This window comes from Monocercomonoides exilis (assembly GCF_001643675.1).
Source record: "Monocercomonoides exilis strain PA203 chromosome Unknown scaffold20-1493094, whole genome shotgun sequence".
NCBI lineage: Eukaryota > Preaxostyla > Oxymonadida > Polymastigidae > Monocercomonoides > Monocercomonoides exilis.
Genome location: NW_027150565.1, coordinates 1,393,221 through 1,412,867, shown reverse-complemented (window position 1 = coordinate 1,412,867; position 19,647 = coordinate 1,393,221). Strand labels below are relative to the sequence as shown.

The 19,647-nt window shown below is 37.1% G+C and overlaps 3 protein-coding genes across 3 annotated transcripts; 1 reads left to right on the top strand and 2 right to left on the bottom strand.

Annotated features, from left to right (window-relative positions):
• Window positions 1–7,299: 7,299 nt before the first annotated feature.
• On the bottom strand, window positions 7,300–13,677 carry MONOS_2300 (putative pumilio-family RNA-binding protein; the record flags this gene model as incomplete). The annotated part of the gene is made up of 1 exon (XM_067872214.1): window positions 7,300–13,677. One exon carries the CDS (start codon window positions 13,675–13,677, stop codon window positions 7,300–7,302), a length of 6,378 nt encoding a protein of 2,125 aa, XP_067728283.1.
• Window positions 13,678–13,882: 205 nt separating this feature from the next.
• MONOS_2301 (putative 40S ribosomal protein Sa-1) lies at window positions 13,883–15,390 on the top strand. The gene is made up of 2 exons (XM_067872215.1): window positions 13,883–13,920; window positions 14,034–15,390. The coding sequence occupies exon 2, from the start codon at window positions 14,034–14,036 to the stop codon at window positions 14,901–14,903; it is 870 nt and encodes a 289-aa protein (XP_067728282.1). The 5' UTR covers window positions 13,883–13,920; the 3' UTR covers window positions 14,904–15,390.
• Window positions 15,391–15,465: 75 nt separating this feature from the next.
• On the bottom strand, window positions 15,466–19,558 carry MONOS_2302 (uncharacterized protein; the record flags this gene model as incomplete). Its single annotated transcript, XM_067872216.1, has 9 exons — window positions 15,466–16,112; window positions 16,353–16,476; window positions 16,671–16,896; window positions 17,002–17,276; window positions 17,566–18,323; window positions 18,503–18,592; window positions 18,760–18,859; window positions 18,939–19,252; window positions 19,334–19,558. 9 exons carry the CDS (start codon window positions 19,556–19,558, stop codon window positions 15,804–15,806), a joined length of 2,421 nt encoding a protein of 806 aa, XP_067728281.1. The 3' UTR covers window positions 15,466–15,803.
• Between the last annotated feature and the right edge of the window lie 89 nt (window positions 19,559–19,647).

Sequence of the window (19,647 nt, the reverse complement as noted above, 5' to 3'; positions counted from 1 at the left end):
TGAGTGAGAGTGAGTGAGTGAGTGAGTGAGTGAGTGAGGAGTGAGTGAGTGAGTGAGAGTGAGTGAGTGAGTGAGTGAGTGAGTGAGTGAGTGAGTGAGTGAGTGAGTGAGTGAGTGAGTGAGTGAGTGAGTGAATGAATGAATGAACTTTGAAAGTGAAAGAGTGAGAGAGGATGAGAATGAGGAAAAGAAGGAATGAGGGAAAGAAAGTGGAAAGAGTGAAGTGGTAATTAAAAGAGAGTGGGAGGGTGTGAATGTGAATGTGTGAAAGAAAGAAGAAGAAAGTTATAGTTGAAGAGAAAGAGGAAGAGAAAAGATAGAGATAATGATTGGGAAAGATATTTTGATAATAAGAAAAGAAATTGAAAAAGAGAGAGAAAGAGAAAGAGAAAGATAGAAAGAAAGAAAGAAAAGAAGGATAGTTGGGGGAAGATTATAAAAGGGATGGTTGAGGGAGTGTGTGTGAGCTACGGCCATAGTTGGTCATACGCACCGGATCCCTTCAGACCTCCGAAGTTAAGCGGCCAACGCTGGGTTAGTACTTGGATGGGTGACCGCCTGGAAAAACCCAGTGCTGTAGCTTTTCTTTTTCTCTTTTTCCTCTTTTTTTTCTTTTTTTTTTCTTTTTTTTCTTTTTCTGTTTCTATTCATTTTCTTTTCTTTTTCACCTTTAACCTTTCTCTTTTCCCTTCTTTCCCTCCTTTTCCCTTTTATTCCAAATTTCTTTCTTTTTTTCTTTCTCTTTCTCTTTCTCTTTCTCTTTCTTATTCCTTTTCCTTTTCTTTTTCTCATTCATTTATCTTCTTCTCCTCTCTTCTCCTCTCCTCTCCTCTCTTTTCTTCTTCCTTTCATTTTTCGCTTTCTTTCCGCTTTCGCTTTTCTTTCCATTTTGCCTTCATTATAAACTTATATTTTATTCAATCCTCATTTTTTCCCCCCTTCTATTTCCCATCTCAAATAAAATTCTTAAAGAGAAATGTTAAAGATGAGTAAAAACAAAATGTTAAGAATTCGAAAAAAGAAAGAAAGAAAAAGAAAATGAGAGAGAAAAGAAAGTGCAAATGGATAGATGAATAAATGATTAATTGAATGAATGAAAAAGAAAAATAAGAAATCATCCAACGAACATTCAAATGGAATATTATGAGAAACACAATGATGTGAAGCGATTTCAAAAGTTAAAGTGAAAGAGAAAGTGAAAGAAAAAGAGAAAGAGAAAGAGAAAGAGAAGGAGAAAACAGTTCGTGAGGGATTGAATGAATGTGAAATTGAATGGTTGAAAGAATTGTGAAATATTGATTGAATTCATAAAATGAATAATTGAGTGAGTGAGTGAGTGAGTGAGTGAGTGAGTGAGTGAGTGAGTGAGTGAGTGAGTGAGTGAGTGAGTGAGTGAGTGAGTGAGTGAGTGAGAGTGAGAGTGAGTGAGAGTGAGTGAGTGAGTGAGAGTGAGTGAGTGAGTGAGTGAGTGAGTGAGTGAGTGAGAGTGAGTGAGTGAGTGAGTGAGTGAGTGAGTGAGTGAGTGAGTGAGTGAGTGAGAGTGAGTGAGTGAGTGAGTGAGTGAGTGAGTGAGTGAATGAATGAATGAACTTTGAAAGTGAAAGAGTGAGAGAGGATGAGAATGAGGAAAAGAAGGAATGAGGGAAAGAAAGTGGAAAGAGTGAAGTGGTAATTAAAAGAGAGTGGGAGGGTGTGAATGTGAATGTGTGAAAGAAAGAAGAAGAAAGTTATAGTTGAAGAGAAAGAGGAAGAGAAAAGATAGAGATAATGATTGGGAAAGATATTTTGATAATAAGAAAAGAAATTGAAAAAGAGAGAGAAAGAGAAAGAGAGAGAAAGAGAAAGATAGAAAGAAAGAAAGAAAAGAAGGATAGTTGGGGGAAGATTATAAAAGGGATGGTTGAGGGAGTGTGTGTGAGCTACGGCCATAGTTGGTCATACGCACCGGATCCCTTCAGACCTCCGAAGTTAAGCGGCCAACGCTGGGTTAGTACTTGGATGGGTGACCGCCTGGAAAAACCCAGTGCTGTAGCTTTTCTTTTTCTCTTTTTCCTCTTTTTTTCTTTTTTTTTCTTTTTTTCTTTTTCTGTTTCTATTCATTTTCTTTTCTTTTTCACCTTTAACCTTTCTCTTTTCCCTTCTTTCCCTCCTTTTCCCTTTTATTCCAAATTTCTTTCTTTTTTCTTTCTCTTTCTCTTTCTCTTTCTCTTTCTTATTCCTTTTCCTTTTCTTTTTCTCATTCATTTATCTTCTTCTCCTCTCTTCTCCTCTCCTCTCCTCTCTTTTCTTCTTCCTTTCATTTTTCGCTTTCTTTCCGCTTTCGCTTTTCTTTCCATTTTGCCTTCATTATAAACTTATATTTTATTCAATCCTCATTTTTTCCCCCCTTCTATTTCCCATCTCAAATAAAATTCTTAAAGAGAAATGTTAAAGATGAGTAAAAACAAAATGTTAAGAATTCGAAAAAAGAAAGAAAGAAAAAGAAAATGAGAGAGAAAAGAAAGTGCAAATGGATAGATGAATAAATGATTAATTGAATGAATGAAAAAGAAAAATAAGAAATCATCCAACGAACATTCAAATGGAATATTATGAGAAACACAATGATGTGAAGCGATTTCAAAAGTTAAAGTGAAAGAGAAAGTGAAAGAAAAAGAGAAAGAGAAAGAGAAAGAGAAGGAGAAAACAGTTCGTGAGGGATTGAATGAATGTGAAATTGAATGGTTGAAAGAATTGTGAAATATTGATTGAATTCATAAAATGAATAATTGAGTGAGTGAGTGAGTGAGTGAGTGAGTGAGTGAGTGAGTGAGTGAGTGAGTGAGTGAGTGAGTGAGTGAGTGAGTGAGTGAGTGAGTGAGTGAGTGAGTGAGTGAGTGAGTGAGTGAGTGAGTGAGTGAGTGAGTGAGTGAGTGAGTGAGTGAGTGAGTGAGTGAGTGAGTGAGTGAGTGAGTGAGTGAGTGAGTGAGTGAATGAATGAATGAACTTTGAAAGTGAAAGAGTGAGAGAGGATGAGAATGAGGAAAAGAAGGAATGAGGGAAAGAAAGTGGAAAGAGTGAAGTGGTAATTAAAAGAGAGTGGGAGGGTGTGAATGTGAATGTGTGAAAGAAAGAAGAAGAAAGTTATAGTTGAAGAGAAAGAGGAAGAGAAAAGATAGAGATAATGATTGGGAAAGATATTTTGATAATAAGAAAAGAAATTGAAAAAGAGAGAAAGAAAGAGAGAGAAAGAGAAAGATAGAAAGAAAGAAAGAAAAGAAGGATAGTTGGGGGAAGATTATAAAAGGGATGGTTGAGGGAGTGTGTGTGAGCTACGGCCATAGTTGGTCATACGCACCGGATCCCTTCAGACCTCCGAAGTTAAGCGGCCAACGCTGGGTTAGTACTTGGATGGGTGACCGCCTGGAAAAACCCAGTGCTGTAGCTTTTCTTTTTCTCTTTTCCTCTTTTTTTCTTTTTTTTTCTTTTTTTCTTTTTCTGTTTCTATTCATTTTCTTTTCTTTTTCATCTTTAACCTTTTCTTTTCCTTCTTTCCCTCCTTTTCCTTTTATTCCAAATTTCTTTTTTTTCTTTCTTTCTCTTTCTCTTTCTCTTTCTTATTCCTTTTCCTTTTCATTTTCTCATTCATTTATCTTCTTCTCCTCTCTTCTCCTCTCCTCTCCTCTAATTTTTCTTCTTCCTTTCATTTTTCTTTAATTCCGCTTTCGCTTTTCTTTCATTTTGCCTTCATTATAAACTTATATTTTATTCAATCCTCATGTTTTCTATTCCTTCTATTCCCATCTCAAATAAAATTCTTAAAGAGAAATGTTAAAGATGAGTAAAAACAAAATGTTAAGAATTGGAAAAAGAAAGAAAGAAAAAGAAAATGAGAGAGAAAAGAAAGTGCAAATGGATAGATGAATAAATGATTAATTGAATGAACAAAAAGACAAAATAAGAATTCATCTCATTGAATACTAAATGTTTTGAATTCATATATTGCATTGGAAACTGAAAAAATAAAACATTTTCAATATTCAAAATGAGAAAAGAATTGATTGATATCAGTCTTTATCATAGAAAACAGTCGTTCAAAACGAAAGAAAAACATTTCCAATAAATGAATGTGAAATTGAATTGTGTCAAAAAATTTCTGAAATATTGATTGAATTCATAAAATGAATAATTAAGTGAGTGATTTCGAAGTAAAGTTTTTGATCTTGAATGAGTGGTGTACTCCTTAAAATTTGAGTTTTCAGTGAGTAAAAAGCAAAGTGAGTGAGTGAGTGAGTGATGTTAATAGTTTGTGAGGAGTCAGTTTATGAGGTAATGATTTAGTAGTGAATTGTTTTTGTTGTTAAACATGAGTGAGTGAGTGAGTGAGTAAGTGATGAGATTAGTGAAAGAAGCAATAGTTGAGTTAATAATGAATGAACATTTGAAAGTAAAAGATTTGAGAAGCAATGTGTTTTCTAACCAACGGAACTTCAACGAGATTTATTCTTCTCTTTTCTAGAATTTCTGTCATCTTCATCAGAAACATCACTTTCAGAGCTGTGGTGATGTCTTCTGTGCTTCTTTTCTTCTTCTCTTTCTCTTTTGGACTTTGCAAGATCGTCTTTCTGCTTGCTTGCTTTTTCCTTGTTATCCTGAATACGTTCATTATCAGAAACAGAAGAAGATGAAGGCGAAGAGGAAGAGCTGCGACTAGAAGAAGAAGATGATGATGAAGGCGAAGAAGAAGACGAAGAAGATTCTGATTCATCATCTCTTTTGTCTTTTCTTCCTCTGCTGTGGCGATGATGACGATGATGATAACTATGATGTTTCAGATTCTTTGAATCCTTTTCCTTATCAGCTTTAGCGATTGAAGAGCGTGGGGCTTTGTCCTCTTCCTTTGTGTTCACTTCTTTTTTTTCTGTAGCCTGCTTTTCTTCAATTGCAGCACTTTTTTCTTTCTCATCTTGTTCCTTTTGTTTATGTTCAGAATGATGGCTGTGGCTGCTTCCTTCTACTTCACTTTGTTTGTCCCGCTTTTTATCGTCCGCTTTATCAGCCTTTTCTTTTTCCTTCTTCCCTCCTTTTCCTTTTATTCCAAATTTCTTTCTTTTTTCTTTCTCTTTCTTCCTCTTTCTTATTCCTTTTCTTTTTTCTCATTCATTTATCTTCTTCTCCTCTTTCTCTCTCTCCTCTCTCTTTTCTTCTTCCTTTCATTTTCGCTTTCTCTCCGCTTTCTCTTTTCTTTCTGTCTTTGCCTTCATTATAAACTTCTGCTTTTATTCTCTCCTCATTCTTTGTCTCTTCTATTTCCCATCTCAAATCTGCTTCTTTGTGAGAAATGTTAAAGATGCTTAAAAACCTTCTGTTAAGATTCTTCTCCTTCTGTGCCGCTTTGAGACGATCTGATTCTCCTTCTGATAGATGAATCTGATTACTTGAATGAGAAAATGAAAAATAAGAAATTTTCCAACGAAAATTCATTTGGAATATTTGAGAAAACATTGATTGAATATTTCAAAATTAAATGAAAGAGAAAGTGAAAAAAAAAAAAAAAAAAGAAATAGAAAACAGTTCGTAGATTGAATGAATTTGAAATTGAATTTGAAAGAATTGTGAATTTTTGATTGAATTCATAAAGATGAATAATTGAGTGGTAGTTTGATGAGTGGTGAGTCTGTGACCAGAGTGATGCTTCAGTGGAGGAAGAAATAACAGCAGATGTAGATTGAAGTGAAGATAAGAAGAAAGAGGTGTGGTGTAGTTAAATGAGCATTATAGCAAATGAAGTAGTGAGGAAGTAGTGAGTGAGTAGTCTTAAGAGAATTCATAAATGTTGAGTGAGTAGAGTGAGGAGTGCTTGAGTGAGTGATTGAGTGAGTGAATGAATGGCTGAACTTTGAAAAAAATTGGAGGATGAGAATGGGAAAAGAAAATGAGGAAAGAAATTGGAGTGAAGTGGTAATTAAAAGGAGTGGAGGTGAATGTGAATTGTGAAACAAGAAGAAGAAAGCCCTGAAGAGAAAGAGGAAGAAAAGAAGAGATAATGCATTGGGAAAGATATTTTGATAATAAGAAAAGAAATTGCAAAGAGAGTGGAGAGCTGAAGATCGAGAAAAGAAAAGAAGATATTGGGGGAAAAATAAAATGGATGGTTGACTTGATTGTGTCATAAGCACGGCCATAGTTGGTCATACGCACGGATCCCTTCAGACCTCGAAAAGCGGAACGCTGGGTTAGTAAAGAAGGGTGACGGAAAAACCCAGTTGTATTTTTCTTTTCTCTTTTCCCTTTTTTCTTTTTTTTCTTTTCTTTCTGTTTCATCATTAAATTTTCTTTTCACTTTAACCCTTCTTTTCTCTTCTTTCCTTTTCCTTTGATTCCAAATTTTTTCTTTTTCTTTCTCTTTCTCTTTCTCTTCTTATTATTTTCCTTTTCTTTTTCTCTTCATTTATCTTCTTCTCCTCTCTTTCCTTCTGAAAACGATTTTCTTCTTCCTTTCATTTTCGCTTTTTTCAGAATTTTTTTCTTTGATTTCCTTCATTTAAACTTGCTATTTTATTCAAATGCTCTTTTTTCCCCTTGTTTGAAATAATAAAATTTTGTATTATGATGACAATTGATAATTTGTTTTGTTAAAATGAATTGGAAAAGTCAAAAATTCAAAAAGCTTGATAAACATACAAAGGATATTATTAAATACATTTGCTTACAATAATTTGATATACAAATCTCAAAAAGGGCTTCCTTTCAAGATGGAAATGAAATGTCAAAATATTTAGCTCGCTTTGCTTTGAAAAAAAGTGAAAAAGAAACAAAAGAAAAAGAAAAAAATAAAATTCTGAAAATGAATTGAAAAAGGTTGAAAAATTATGAAAATTGATTGAATTCATAAAATATAAGAGTGAGTGATGAGTGAGTGATGAGTGAGATAGTGATAAGACTATAGAGTGAGTGAAAGTGAAAGTATATGAAAAACTAATTAGATTTGCAAGTAACAATTTATAAAAATATTGTAAAGAAAATATCCAACATAAGTTTGTCTTATAGAAAATGAGCAAAACTGTTTCTGTAAGAAAGGAAAAAAATAAAAATATGAATAAAAAAACATTAAAAATAAAGAGTGGAATCATATTAAACTTTAAAAGGATAAAAATATTTTTATAAATAAATAAATAAAAATCAAACAAATTTAAAACGAATAAAAATCATAAGAAATCATAAGAAATCATAAGAAATCATAAAAAATCATAAAAAATCATAAAAAATAAAACAAAAACAAAACTAAATGCGAAGAAAACAAGGATGTTGGGGCAAAGATTATAAAAGGGATGAGGGGTGGTATGAGAAGGCAGTTGGTGATGGTGGAGAAGGAGAAGGGGAAGAAATTGAAGAAGAAGGCGGAGGAGCAGTTGAAGAAATAGAAGAATAATAAGGTGGTGACTGAAAAGTTTGTGAGGGATAAAACGATTGAGGTGAATAGGGCGAACCAGAAAACTGCTGAGATAAGCGTTTCGGAGGAGGAGGCAAAGAGGAAAGAGGAAAACCCGAAGAAGAAGAAGAAGAAGAAGAAGAAGAAGAAGAAGAAGAAGAAGAAGAAGAAGAAGAAGAAGAAGAAGAAGAAGAAGAAGAAGAAAATGAAGAAGAAGAAGATGATGATGATGATGGTAATGTGGCTAAGGGTGGATGTGAAAAAGAAGGGGAGAAGGAAGAAGAAGAGGTTGATGATAATGATAAAGATGATGGAGGTAAAGAAGAAGAAGAAGAGGAGGAGAAAGAAGAGGATGATAATGATGAAGAAGATGGATAGATCTGAGGTGGGGATGAGAAAGGAGGAGGAAGAGGAGGAGGCGATTGAGAGAATGAAGAAGTAGTAGTAGTAGCAGCAGAAGAAGGAAATGATGAAGAGGAAGGGGAAGGGGAAGAAGAGGAATAAGAAGAGAAAGACGATGAAGTTGAAGGAGTTCGAATAACAGATGCAGCTGACACAGCAGATGAGTTAGGATAGATTGAGCTGTATGCTTGCGATGAAGGCGGAGGGTAAGCAAAACTTGTATTCTGGTTGTAATACCTCAATGGCTGGCTCTGAATAGGCTGTGCCCTCTCATTCTGCTTTGTGTACTGAAGCTGCTGAGACGGCTGTTGCGAAGGAGGAATGTGCTGATTGAAGGAAAAGGGATGTGCTTGTGGGTATTGTGGATGCTGAGTGAGCTGTTCTTGAGAGGAAGGGTATAAATATGACTGTTGTTGAGATTGAAGCTGAGGTTGAGATTGAATTGACTGCATTTGTGGTATTTGTTGTATTTGTTGAGGTTGTTGTGTCAGATCTGGCTGAAATGCTGTTTGTCGATACAGAGTGGTATGAAGAGGGCGCAGCTGAGATTGAGATTGAGACTGAGACTGAGATTGAGACTGTGTTTGAGATTGAAGCATAGATTGAGGTTGAGATAGAGATTGAGATAAAGGCTGAGGCTGAGGTTGTGGTTGATTTTGAGAAGGATGAAGAGGAGGTGGAAAAGAGAGTTGTGCGAGCGGAGTGTTTATTGGGGGGTTAGCACTGGGAGGAGGATGGAAGCGATAGCTGTTGGGTTCAGTGGATGCCTCGAGCAATGGAGGGGGCTGGCGGAATGTGTGGAAATAAGAAGAGGAAGAAGAGGAAGAAGAAGAAGAAGAAGGTGTAGAAGAAGGAGAAGGAGAAGGAGAAGAGGAAGAGGAGGAAGGAGTAGTAGTTGAAGAAGGAGTTGAAGAAGAAGAAGAGGAGGAGGAAGAAGAAGAAGGAAAAGTAGAATAAGTAGAAAATGAAGAAGGAGAAGGGGATAATGTGTGTTGTGATCTTGGAGGATTGTTGAGATGAGCAACAGAATATTTTTGAGAGTAATAAGTTGGATGAGAATAACTAGAAGAAGAAGATGATGAGGAAGAAGAGGAAGATGAAGAGGAAGAAGATGAAGAAGAGGAAGACGGAATAGTAGAATATGTAGAAAATGAATTAGGTGAAGGTGAAGGTGATGGGGAAGAAGAAGGAGAAGATGAAGTTGTGTTGCGACGGTTTGAATGACGATAGCTTCGAGTGGAAGAAACTGAGTTATGAGCTGGAAAATAAGAAGCAGATGAAGATGTAGAATTTGAAGAAGGATTAGAAGAAGAGGAAGATGAAAAGGTAGAGGAAGAAGAAGAAAAAGAAGAAGAAGAAGGTGGAGGTGGAGGGAACAAAGCAGTTGACTGGTGATATGGCAAAGAACCAGCATTTCTATTGTAACTTCTCTGAGGATGCGAAATGTGGCTGCGAGAAGAGGAATAAGTGGAAGAGGAGGCATATGAAGAGAATGAAGAGACAGATGTGGGTGTGTTGATTCCACTCACTGAATCTCCACTGACACTTCCATTGGAATTGATATTGGAATTAGCATTCATATTTGTGTTTGTGTTTGTATTCACATTCACACTCAGAGTTAAGCCAGGATTCATACCAGATGTCATTGCAGAGTTCATACCAGAAGTTAAACTTGGATTAATAGGAGCATTTACATTCACATTGGCATTGATACCAGAAGTTACACTTGTATTCGTATTCATATTCATATTAGAATTTGAAATAGCATTAGAAGTAGCACCAGCACCAGAACCAGCATTAGCATTCACACTCATATTCATATTCGTATTCACCGTCGCATTCAGATACTCCCCCATCCCGCTACTCCCTCCTGCCCCGTTCGCATGTGGATCTAACATCAACGACGCCAGCTTGTAATAGAATGTCGTGCTCTTCAGCGCTGGCAGGCTCGGCCGTATCCTTTCTATCAGCCGCATCCTCTGTACAGGTGTGCTGGTGTTCAACGCAGCCTGCACAACATAGTTGCCAAACCGGTCGCGTGTGATAAAGAGCAGGTCAGGCGACTCCACAAGCGTCTCCAGCAGCACATTCCTCGCATCTGCCCACTGCTTCGAGAGCGGCTTGATGCTGATGAACTTCTCAATCACATTCGACCCACACTTGTCCGTCGCCAGGTGCTTCAGATGGGATGCGAGCGTCTCCACAATCTGCCTCCTCAGCAGATGGAACGACTGGCCGTTCAGACACCACTCCTGCGACAGCACCGCCTGCAGCACATAGTTCCCAAAAGGTGAACGTGCCATGTCCACACAGCTGGTGGCGATGTAGTTGAACAGCCTGTTCTGATGCGAAGGCACAGCAAACTCGAGGCAGCGCTGGAGGACGGTGCAGCCGTGGCGCGAGGCAACAATGGCGGGCAGGTTGTGCAGCACAGCGCGGGTGATGCAGGTTGTCTGGCGGACAGGGAAGTAGAAGAGCACTTTCTTCACCACGTGGCAGGACTGCTGGTCGCAGATGAGGCTCAGGAGAGAAGGGAAGGGGGATGGGTAAGGGGATGAGAAGGAAAAGAAAGAGGAAGAGGAAGAGGAAGAGGAAGAGGAGGACGATGATGATTGAATTGATAAATAAGTTGAGTATTTGCGATCTGAGCTTTTTGTGCTATCTTCACTATCAAACAGAGCTTTTCTCCACTCTTTGAGTATTTCCTTTGTTTCTTCTTCTGCTGCCATATCAACTGTTTGGTCTTTGGATGAGCTATTTTTTCCTTTGCCTTTCTTTTTCATAGCATTTAAAGCATCTTTTGTTTTATCTGCACTTTCTCCTCTTTCTTTCTCTTCCAAACTGAATTTGAATCCTTCATTCATATCTTTGATATAACCACCCCTTTCATCATCATCAGCACTATCTATGCTTTCCCCATCCTCTTCTCCTTTTGTCTCTTTACCTTCTTCCTTATTATCAGCACAAGAATCCCCTTCTTCTCCTCCTCCTTCCTCTCCTTCCTCCTTCTCCTCGCTCTTCCCTCTCGACAGCCCAAACATAAATAGCTCCACCAGGCATTCCTTATCCTTCACAGCCTCCACCAGCCTCTGAACACACCTCGTCCCTAAAAAATCACATGCCAACTGACTCAAAAACAACCCCACTTCCTTCAGAATAGCCACATGTTGATTCACATCCCCCTTTTCAATCACTTTCTGGAACAAGTAATTCGACGTGTATCGCTTCATCAGCTCAACATAATGTCCTTTTGTTTCACACAGAAAGTAGTCAATCAGCTCTTTCGTTGGCTCAATGTGGAAGTTCGGACGAAGCGGCTCTGGTTTCTTATCACCTCTGGAAGAAGAAGAAGAAGAAGCAACTCTTGTACTCATGTGCCCATTCTCTCTTTTTTCTTCAATCATCATACATTCATGCTCATTAACACGACTGTAATGAAATTCATTGTCTTTATCATTAGCTGTTGAAAATGCTTCTTCTTTTTCTTGAAACATAAATTTCCTATCTGAATTCGCGTCTGTTGAAATAGCTTGCTTTTGCATGGCATATTGTGTGATGTTCTGAGGCAGTGATGAATTCTCCTGTGAAGTCGCATTGCTACTCTTAGAATACATCGATGGCTCTTCATTGGTGGCTGGAAATGGCATGTCAGATGGAAATGAAGAAGAAGAAGAAGAAGAAGAAGAAGAAGAAGAAGAAGAAGGATTAGAGGAAGAATTAGAAGATGAAGATGAAGAAGAAGGATTTGAAGCAGAATTCATAGCAAATTCTGAGGGGTGCATAATCTTTCCTTGTTCAGAGGTGGCAAAGATCAAATGAGCCCTTCTGACAACAGCCTCGTCATCAGACATCAACAGAGACAGCAATTTTTCACGTGGCATTGAAGAAGAGGCAGAAGGAACAGAAGGAACAGAAGGAGCAGATGAAGAAGTAGTTGATGATGCAGGAAGAGTGGTACCAGCAGAGGTAGAAGAAGAAGAGGAGGAAGAGGAGGAAGAGGAGGAAGCAGAAGAATCTTCATTGAGAGAAGAAGTTTGAGTGAACTTTGCTGTGAAATTGCTTTGGCTTTGATTAAAACCATCTGGCAGGGGAAGAGGGAAGGCTGAGGCTGGAATATTATCAGAAGGAGCATTAGATTTTGTATTAGCTTTAGAAGTGGAAGAAGAAGAAGAAGAAGAAGAAGAAGTTGGAGGAGAAGAAGAAAAAGACAAAGAAGCAACAGCAGAAGAAGCAGTAGAAGGATCAGAATCAGAAGAAGATAAATTGGGAAAGGCACAGAAAAGAGCATTTAATCGCTTAGACTCAACAGAATTGTTGGAGAAAGAGGCAGATGTTGCATCTTCGCTGAAGCGTCCAGGCACAAACGGTGTTGTTGAGGCAGAAAGGGAAGATTTCTGTGTGCTTGTTGGATGATCATTGGAAGAGTTAGAAGAAGAAGAAGAGGCTGATGATTTTGTAGTGGCATCGTCATCAGAAGAAGAGGAAGAAGAAGTTCCTGAAGAAGAAGAAGTTCCTGAAGAGGAAGGATCCGAAGAAGAAGAAGATGATGATGATGACTGTGAAGTGGAGGTGTCTGCATATACAGCGCCTTCTGCTTTTTCTGTCTGTATCTGGTCTGTTGAAGAGCGAGAGAGGGGAGAAGGTGAAGGAGACGACGAAGACACAGCAGAAATCGAAGGAGAAGACGAAAATGAAGAAGAAGAAGAAGATGATGATGATGATGTTTGAGAATCCTGTAAATTAGAAGCACTTTCGGGCAGTTGATCTTGTTGCTGATGTTGACCTTGTTCTCTTGAGGTGTTTGCAGAATCTAATGAAGACTGCTTATTTGTTGAAGAAGAAGAAGAAGGAGATGAAATATCAGTATCGCCAGCAAATGGTGATTGAGGCAGAGGAAGCGGGAAAGTCATAGGATAAGGTATCTGAAGTGATGGGACGCCTGGGCAGAAAGACAATCCAGAAGGCGAAGAGAATCCCGGATAAGCAGCAGATGAAAGCGGGAGAAGCTGAGAGGTTCCCATTGAAGGCTGACTAGACGTGAATGCCAGCGTCGCTGGAGACATGCTGTTGGCAGTAACGGTTCCTTGCGCTGTCGACAGCTGCTGCGGAAAGAGCTTATTTAGACAAGCTGCGTAGTCTTCAATCTTTGAATCTGCAATTTGCTGGGGTTGCGGAAGTGCAGCAATTAATGAAGAAGTCATGGGCGACGACAAATTTGTTGTTGATGTTAAATCAACTGGAAGCTGCAAAGATGATTGCTGAATATTTTGCATTTGCGGAGAAATCAAAGATTGATTATTCAAGCCATCTCCTTGATTAATTGAATTTGTTGATGAAATGATAGGATAAGAAAATGCAGATGGGGACTTATTGTCACTTGAAGCATCCATATTCTGCTGAAAAAGCGGAGAAAATGTTAGTGAAGGTGAAGTGGCATATTGATTTAATATTGTTGTGGCCTGATTGGTAGACGCAGCCTGTGTGATTTGCTGAATCGAGAAAGGCAGAGAAAGAGATTGAATTCCCGATGGGGATGTGTATATTCCGGCTGCACTTTGAAATTGAGGGGCTTGAGAAGATGGGACAAATAGTGAACTTGAAGATGGAGATGTATTTGGATCAATTGATGGAGATGGATAGACAAGAGCGACGAGATTAGAAGGAGCATTCGGTGAAAAAAATGAAGGTTGTTGAGTTGTAACTGAACCTACAGATGGAGTTCCGGGGAGTGATTGAAAAAGAGCCTGAGTTGTTTGGTTTTGAGAAAACTGCATAATTGACGGAGATTGCACGGAAGTAATTGAAGCCGATGCAGAAATAGTTGGTGAATTAAACTTCACATCTGACTGAGCGATTTCTGTCATAACTTTTTGTGCCCCAATAAAATATTGTCCGGAAGATCTCAAATAACTGTCGATCAGTTACCAAGGGCGTAAAAAATATTTTTATGAGAAAAATTATATGAATTCGAAAAAAGGAAAATAAGATTTTATAAAAAGCATAAAAAAAATCGTAAAAGACTCTGTGGAACAAACCTTTAGTATACAATTATTTGAGACAAAGAGAAATATGGGACAGAGGCATTTAGGGAATTAAGATTTCTGAAAGTTTGATAAATGCTTATTATTTCGAAGAGGAATTTGATTTAATCATTGTTTTATAAATTTTATTTCAATTTAATGTATTATGAAATTTGATTTTATGCAAAACTCCGAAATAGATGACAACAAAAATCACCCCTGAAGAAGAAGATGTTCGTATGCTTCTTGCGTGCCAAGCACACATTGGATGCAAGAAAATTACAACACACATGACTCCATATGTGTACGCCCGTAGCCCAGAGGGTGTTCATATCTTCAACCCAAAAATGACAATGGAAAAGATCCGTCTTGCTGCTCGCATCATTTGCGGAATTGAGAACCCAGCTGATGTCTGCGTTGTTTCTGGCAGAAACTATGGTCAACGTGCTGTTCTTAAATTCGCTAAATACACAGGATGCACAGCTCTCGCCACCAGATACACACCAGGTACATTCACCAACCAGATCCAAAAAAGATTTATCGAACCCCGTCTGTTGGTTGTCACAGACCCAATCACAGATCACCAACCAATCATCGAATCTTCTTATGTGAACATCCCTGTTATTGCAATTTGCGATTCTGATTCTCCATTGCGCTTCATCGATGTTGCAATCCCAGCAAACAACAAGGGAATCAAGCAAATTGGTATCATCTACTGGTTGCTTGCACGTGAAGTTCTTCGCATCCGTGGAACCCTTTCATACAAAAAGCACTGGGATGTGATGCCCGATCTCTTCTTCTACAGAGAGACAGTTGATAGAAAGAAGGAAGAAGAAGATGCTGATGAAATCGAGGAAGAGGCACCAGCCGTCGCAGAAGGTGCTCACGACAGAAGGAAGGAAGAAATTCCAGAAGAGGAACAGAAGGCAATCCAGGCAGTTGAGAAAGAGGCTTCAGCTGCTTCTTGGGCTCCAGCTTCAACTGAAGCTGCTGGACAGAGCTGGGCTGATGTTGCAGGTGATGCTCCAGCTGCTGGTGCTGCTGGATGGGATGGTCCAACATGGGCTTAAATGTTTTAATTATTATTCACTCAAAGCGAAATTTGTTAAACAATTCTGAAGCATTTTTCACTTCTTTAGGGAAATTTAACAAATTGCGAACAATTCTCGCATTTCTTTATTGACATGTTTTGAAAAAACAATTTGTGCTAAATTTAAATATTTGTGTCATAAACTTCGTTATGTTCTCAATAATTTTGAAGGCATAAAAAGTGTCATATTGGTCGTTGAGTTAGGCATTTTGATTTTCGGATTCGAAAGCCATGAAGTTCAACTTCAAGATGAAAGAAAGGCAAACACTTCAGAAAAAAACTGATAGCAATGTTCATTAAAACAAAATTATATTGTAGAGGTGTCACAGGTTTATTTTTTAAAATGATTTTCTTTTCTTTCTTTATTCTTTCTATCTTTCTTTTTTTTTTTTTTTTTGTAATCAAAAATTTTAAGCAAGAACGTTTCACAAGAAATTTTACAAAAATTAATAATCAAACGACATAATTCGTAGTTCTTTTCTTTTGATTGTGATAATAAACTTTCCATTAAATATATGGCTATGAAACATTGTCAAATTAAGAAGAAAAAAATAATCAATCTTTACAATTTTAAAAAATAGCGGTGAAGCGCAAAGAAAAAAAAAAATAAAATAAAATTTCTGAATGTAATCAACAGATACATTCACAATAAGCAAAATTACTATTTGGTGCATTTGAGAGAACTCAAAAATTAAACAAAGCAGACAAAAATCTGCAATTAAAAATAGCGACATGGCTGTTTGCATTCCTCCTTTATTTTTGAAAATACAAGCAAACTTCCCAATGATATATAGCCATGAATTGGTCACAATTTTTCAGAATAAAATCAAAAGCAATTAAACACAAATAATTATAATTAGCATAATAATAAAGTCTCAAATCACAAAATAACTTTCTTAATTAGAGTCGAAATTGTATTTGAAACATTTTTCTTTGCCTCTTTTTTCTGATTGGATTTTTGTGACAGCAAAAAAGCCCTGACAAGTGGAGGAGGCTGATAGGAGTACTGAACAGAATGCAAAGCAGTTCTTGTTGAAGCTGAAGGCAGAAGAGGGGGCAGCCGTAACGAATCCAACGGAGACGCACTGCTTATGAGCGGAGGAAGAGGAATAATCCGAGAAAATGAGTGGAATATTGACACAGCTGATAAAAGCGAAGAAAGAGCACTAGGGCCAGTGCCTCCGCCAGGCTGTTGCCAAAATAAAGGGAAATAGTTCCAAAGCAAATCAAATTCACATGAAAATTGTAATAATTTGAATGAAGTAGAAATATGAATAATAAGAAAAGAAAAAAAAGAAATGAAAACAAAATGAAATGGAAGAGAAAACGAAACAATTTATTTCTTTTCTTATAAAAAAATACAACGCAAAGTTGTAATCAAAATGTACTTTTCACCTTTGAATTTTGCCCTTTTCCACCACAAGCACACCTGTGTCCAATTTCCAATACAAAGCAACCCACTGATTGGAGTTTCAATCGGAGCTCGAAATACAGCAGAGCATGCAGGGATGGTACGAAAGCCAATGTGGCTCCCCGAAGGAGATTGCGTGTATCTTTGAAAAAATGAAAAAGAAAGATAGAAAAATTATTTTTTTTTGTGAGATTTAAAAATTTTTTTGTTGAAATCAAGAAGTATGGATAACAGAAGTGGTATAAATACCACAAATGTTTCACAAAAATCAAAGATAAATTTAAAACAAAGAGATTTCCATTGAAAAAGCGAAATATTTAAAAAAAATAGCCACACTTTCTTATTGTTGCAGCAGTTGCACCTTCAACGAAAGTAATGTTGCTTCTGAAATTTGGTATCAGCTTATCCAGAACAGTCAACGCATCTTCAATCATCTTTTGTTTCATTGAGACATACGAAGAAGGACGAGAAGAAGAAGAAGATGATAATGATGAAGATGACATAGAAGCAGTCTCAGAATTATCTTCATCTGTTGATGGCGGTGCAAGTAAAGTCCAGCGAACTATTTTGCAGAACATTTGAATAAATAACAGTGAAAAGAAATAAACAAATAAAAATCATCAATTAGAAAGCATAGACAAAAAATTAATATTTTATTTTTTAAAACCTTCGGGATATGGGAATGTTGCAACCAAAGTAACAGGAGAATCTTCTTCTTCTTCTTCTTCCTCTGTTTTAACTTCTTTTTCATTTCTTTCTTCATCTCCTTCATCTCTTCCTCTTTCTCTCTCCTTTTCAATTGGATCCGGTGCCTGTTCTTCAGCCAGCTCAGGGCATGTTATTCTGATGAGTGAAAGATTCTGAGTCATCCAAGTCTTTCTGTCGCTGTTCACAATGAAAAGACGGCTGCTGTGTGATGAAAGGGCAGAGGCAACAAATCGTCTGGGGGGAAATGAAGCGAATGGAGAAGGATGTGAAAGATGAGAATGTTTTGTTGATGATAGTAAATGAACAGTTGCAATGTAACGAAGAAATGAATGAAGAATTTATGATTATTTTTTTAAAAAAATAAAGTTAATAACAGTACAACAAAAGATTAACAAGAAGTTGAAAATTAATAGAAATATGGAAATAAAGATGCATTTTCATTAACATTAAAAGCTAAAAAGATTGCATTCATAACATTTCAACAATTCTCCATTTTTAATTTCATTGTCAAATTTCCACAAACTTTGACTTCGCCACCATAAACAAGAAGCACGGTGCAGACGAAGGAGGGAAAGGAGCAGAAACGACATCTGAAGGCGGAGGATAATCCTCTGCTTTCCAGCCCCATCTTCGAAGATACTTCTGAGTGAAGTTGTCTTCACCCACAAGTTGCACCATTTGTGGCAGTGATACTGCGCTGATCACAAACGAACTCGACAAAATTCTGCGCTCTTCTGATTCATCTTCTGTTTTCTCTTCTTCTCTAATACTTGCCCCAGTATTGTCCCTCGCACAAGACTCATTCAAACACTCTGCTCTGTCTCTCCTTTCTGACTCCTTCTTCATTCGGTCTTTCTTCTTCCTCATCACACACTCAACACGCATCGCCCTTTTCTCTCCAGTTGGCCTGGACTCGTCTGCCGGCAAAAGAGTAATCTTTTTGGCTTCGCAGCAGACGAATATTTGGTTCGTTGTCGATGCCGATGCGAAAGGTGATGAGCAGCTTGGAGGAATCGAAGCTTCTTCCTTTTTATCATCAAATTTTTCTTCTTTCTCGTTTTTTGTGTTTTCGGTGTTGCTTTCAAATTCACTGGAATTTTCTCCACTTTTGCCTGGAGTGCATACTCTCACCAGTGTGGCTAGTCGATCCAAAATAAGAGAGATGCCAAATCTGGAAGTGTAAAACTGCTTCATCCATCCTTCCAAGAAGAGCATCCCTTGCAATGCTGAAAGAAGTGAGGGAGAGGTTTGGAAATGGAGACTTGGAAAAGAAGACAGGAACTTTAATTTGAATAATTATTTATTCATAAAGAAAGAAAGATTGATAGATAGAAAATTGGATGAAATAAATATTAATTTTGTGGAATAATTGCATAATTGCAATGCATTCAGAAGTTTCAAGGGAAAAGTGTTTTTTATCGAAAATTTTAAAGGAATTAATGATAAAAATAATTGCACACATTTATTGCATCTTCCTTTTGCTTTGCAATTTCGGAAGAGTCATCAGCTTTCAGTGGAAAATAATGTCTCAGCATTTCTTCCCAAGGAAGCTGCATGGAAAAATATGAAATATGAAATAAGAAATAAATGTTGATATAAATTGTGCTCATTCATTCAATAAAAAGTTTTATGAAAATTAATGAAACAAATAGAAATGCAAAAGCTATAACAAAGAAATTATTTATTTTCTATCCTCTTTCATCAACTCCATTCAAACCATCCAATGCTTTAAAACTCGAATTGGTATCATTTTTGGATTTGCAGGAATTCCATCTGAAAGAGCAGTGAAAATCTTAAATCCAAACAACACTGTTGATCTGTATTTTTCATTAAAAAAATAATAATAATAAATATACAGATTCGAGAAGTTATCCAAAAATTTACTCAAATGCATACTGCACAAAAGCATTCCACACGGATAAAGAATTTTTCATTTCTTTAAAAAACAATTGAAGTTGAGATTGGATTAAAGGAAACTGGAGTAACAAATTTCCTTCAATATCATCTCCAAGCTTCAACGATTCGTTATCAGCGTATGAAACCAACATTTGATTTTTCGGTTTAAAAAGCACTGGATCAACAATTTCTGTTTTTATTTGATCAAGAAATTTCAGCAACTCGCTTTCTTCAAGCGGGACAGGAGAATGATCAAAGCAAAAGAATAGATCGTCTGTCTTTTCTCCGGTTCCAACTGGAACATTTCTCTCAAACTGCAATAAAGATGCAAATTACATATTTGTAACATTCACAAAGCAAATGTTTTCAAATAAAAACTTTTTAATAAACAATACCTTGCCAAGTGATCCTCCAAGTGTTTCATTTCTTTCAACAACGCAAACATGAAGGCCAAACTGTGCTAAAATTGCAGCTGAACATAGACCAGAAAAGCTCCCACCAATAATAATTACATCAAAAACATCTTCTCTTGTTGAATCGGAAGGACGGCGAACAAGATGGCATTTTTTTGCAAGGGTCCATCTTGCAATTTGCGCAAAAATTGAATCCCAATCAACCATCTTTAAGTAATAATTACAACAAGCAAATTGATCAATTTACTGTAAAGCAGTTCTGAGTACAGTTAATATCAAATTTTGATATGATAACA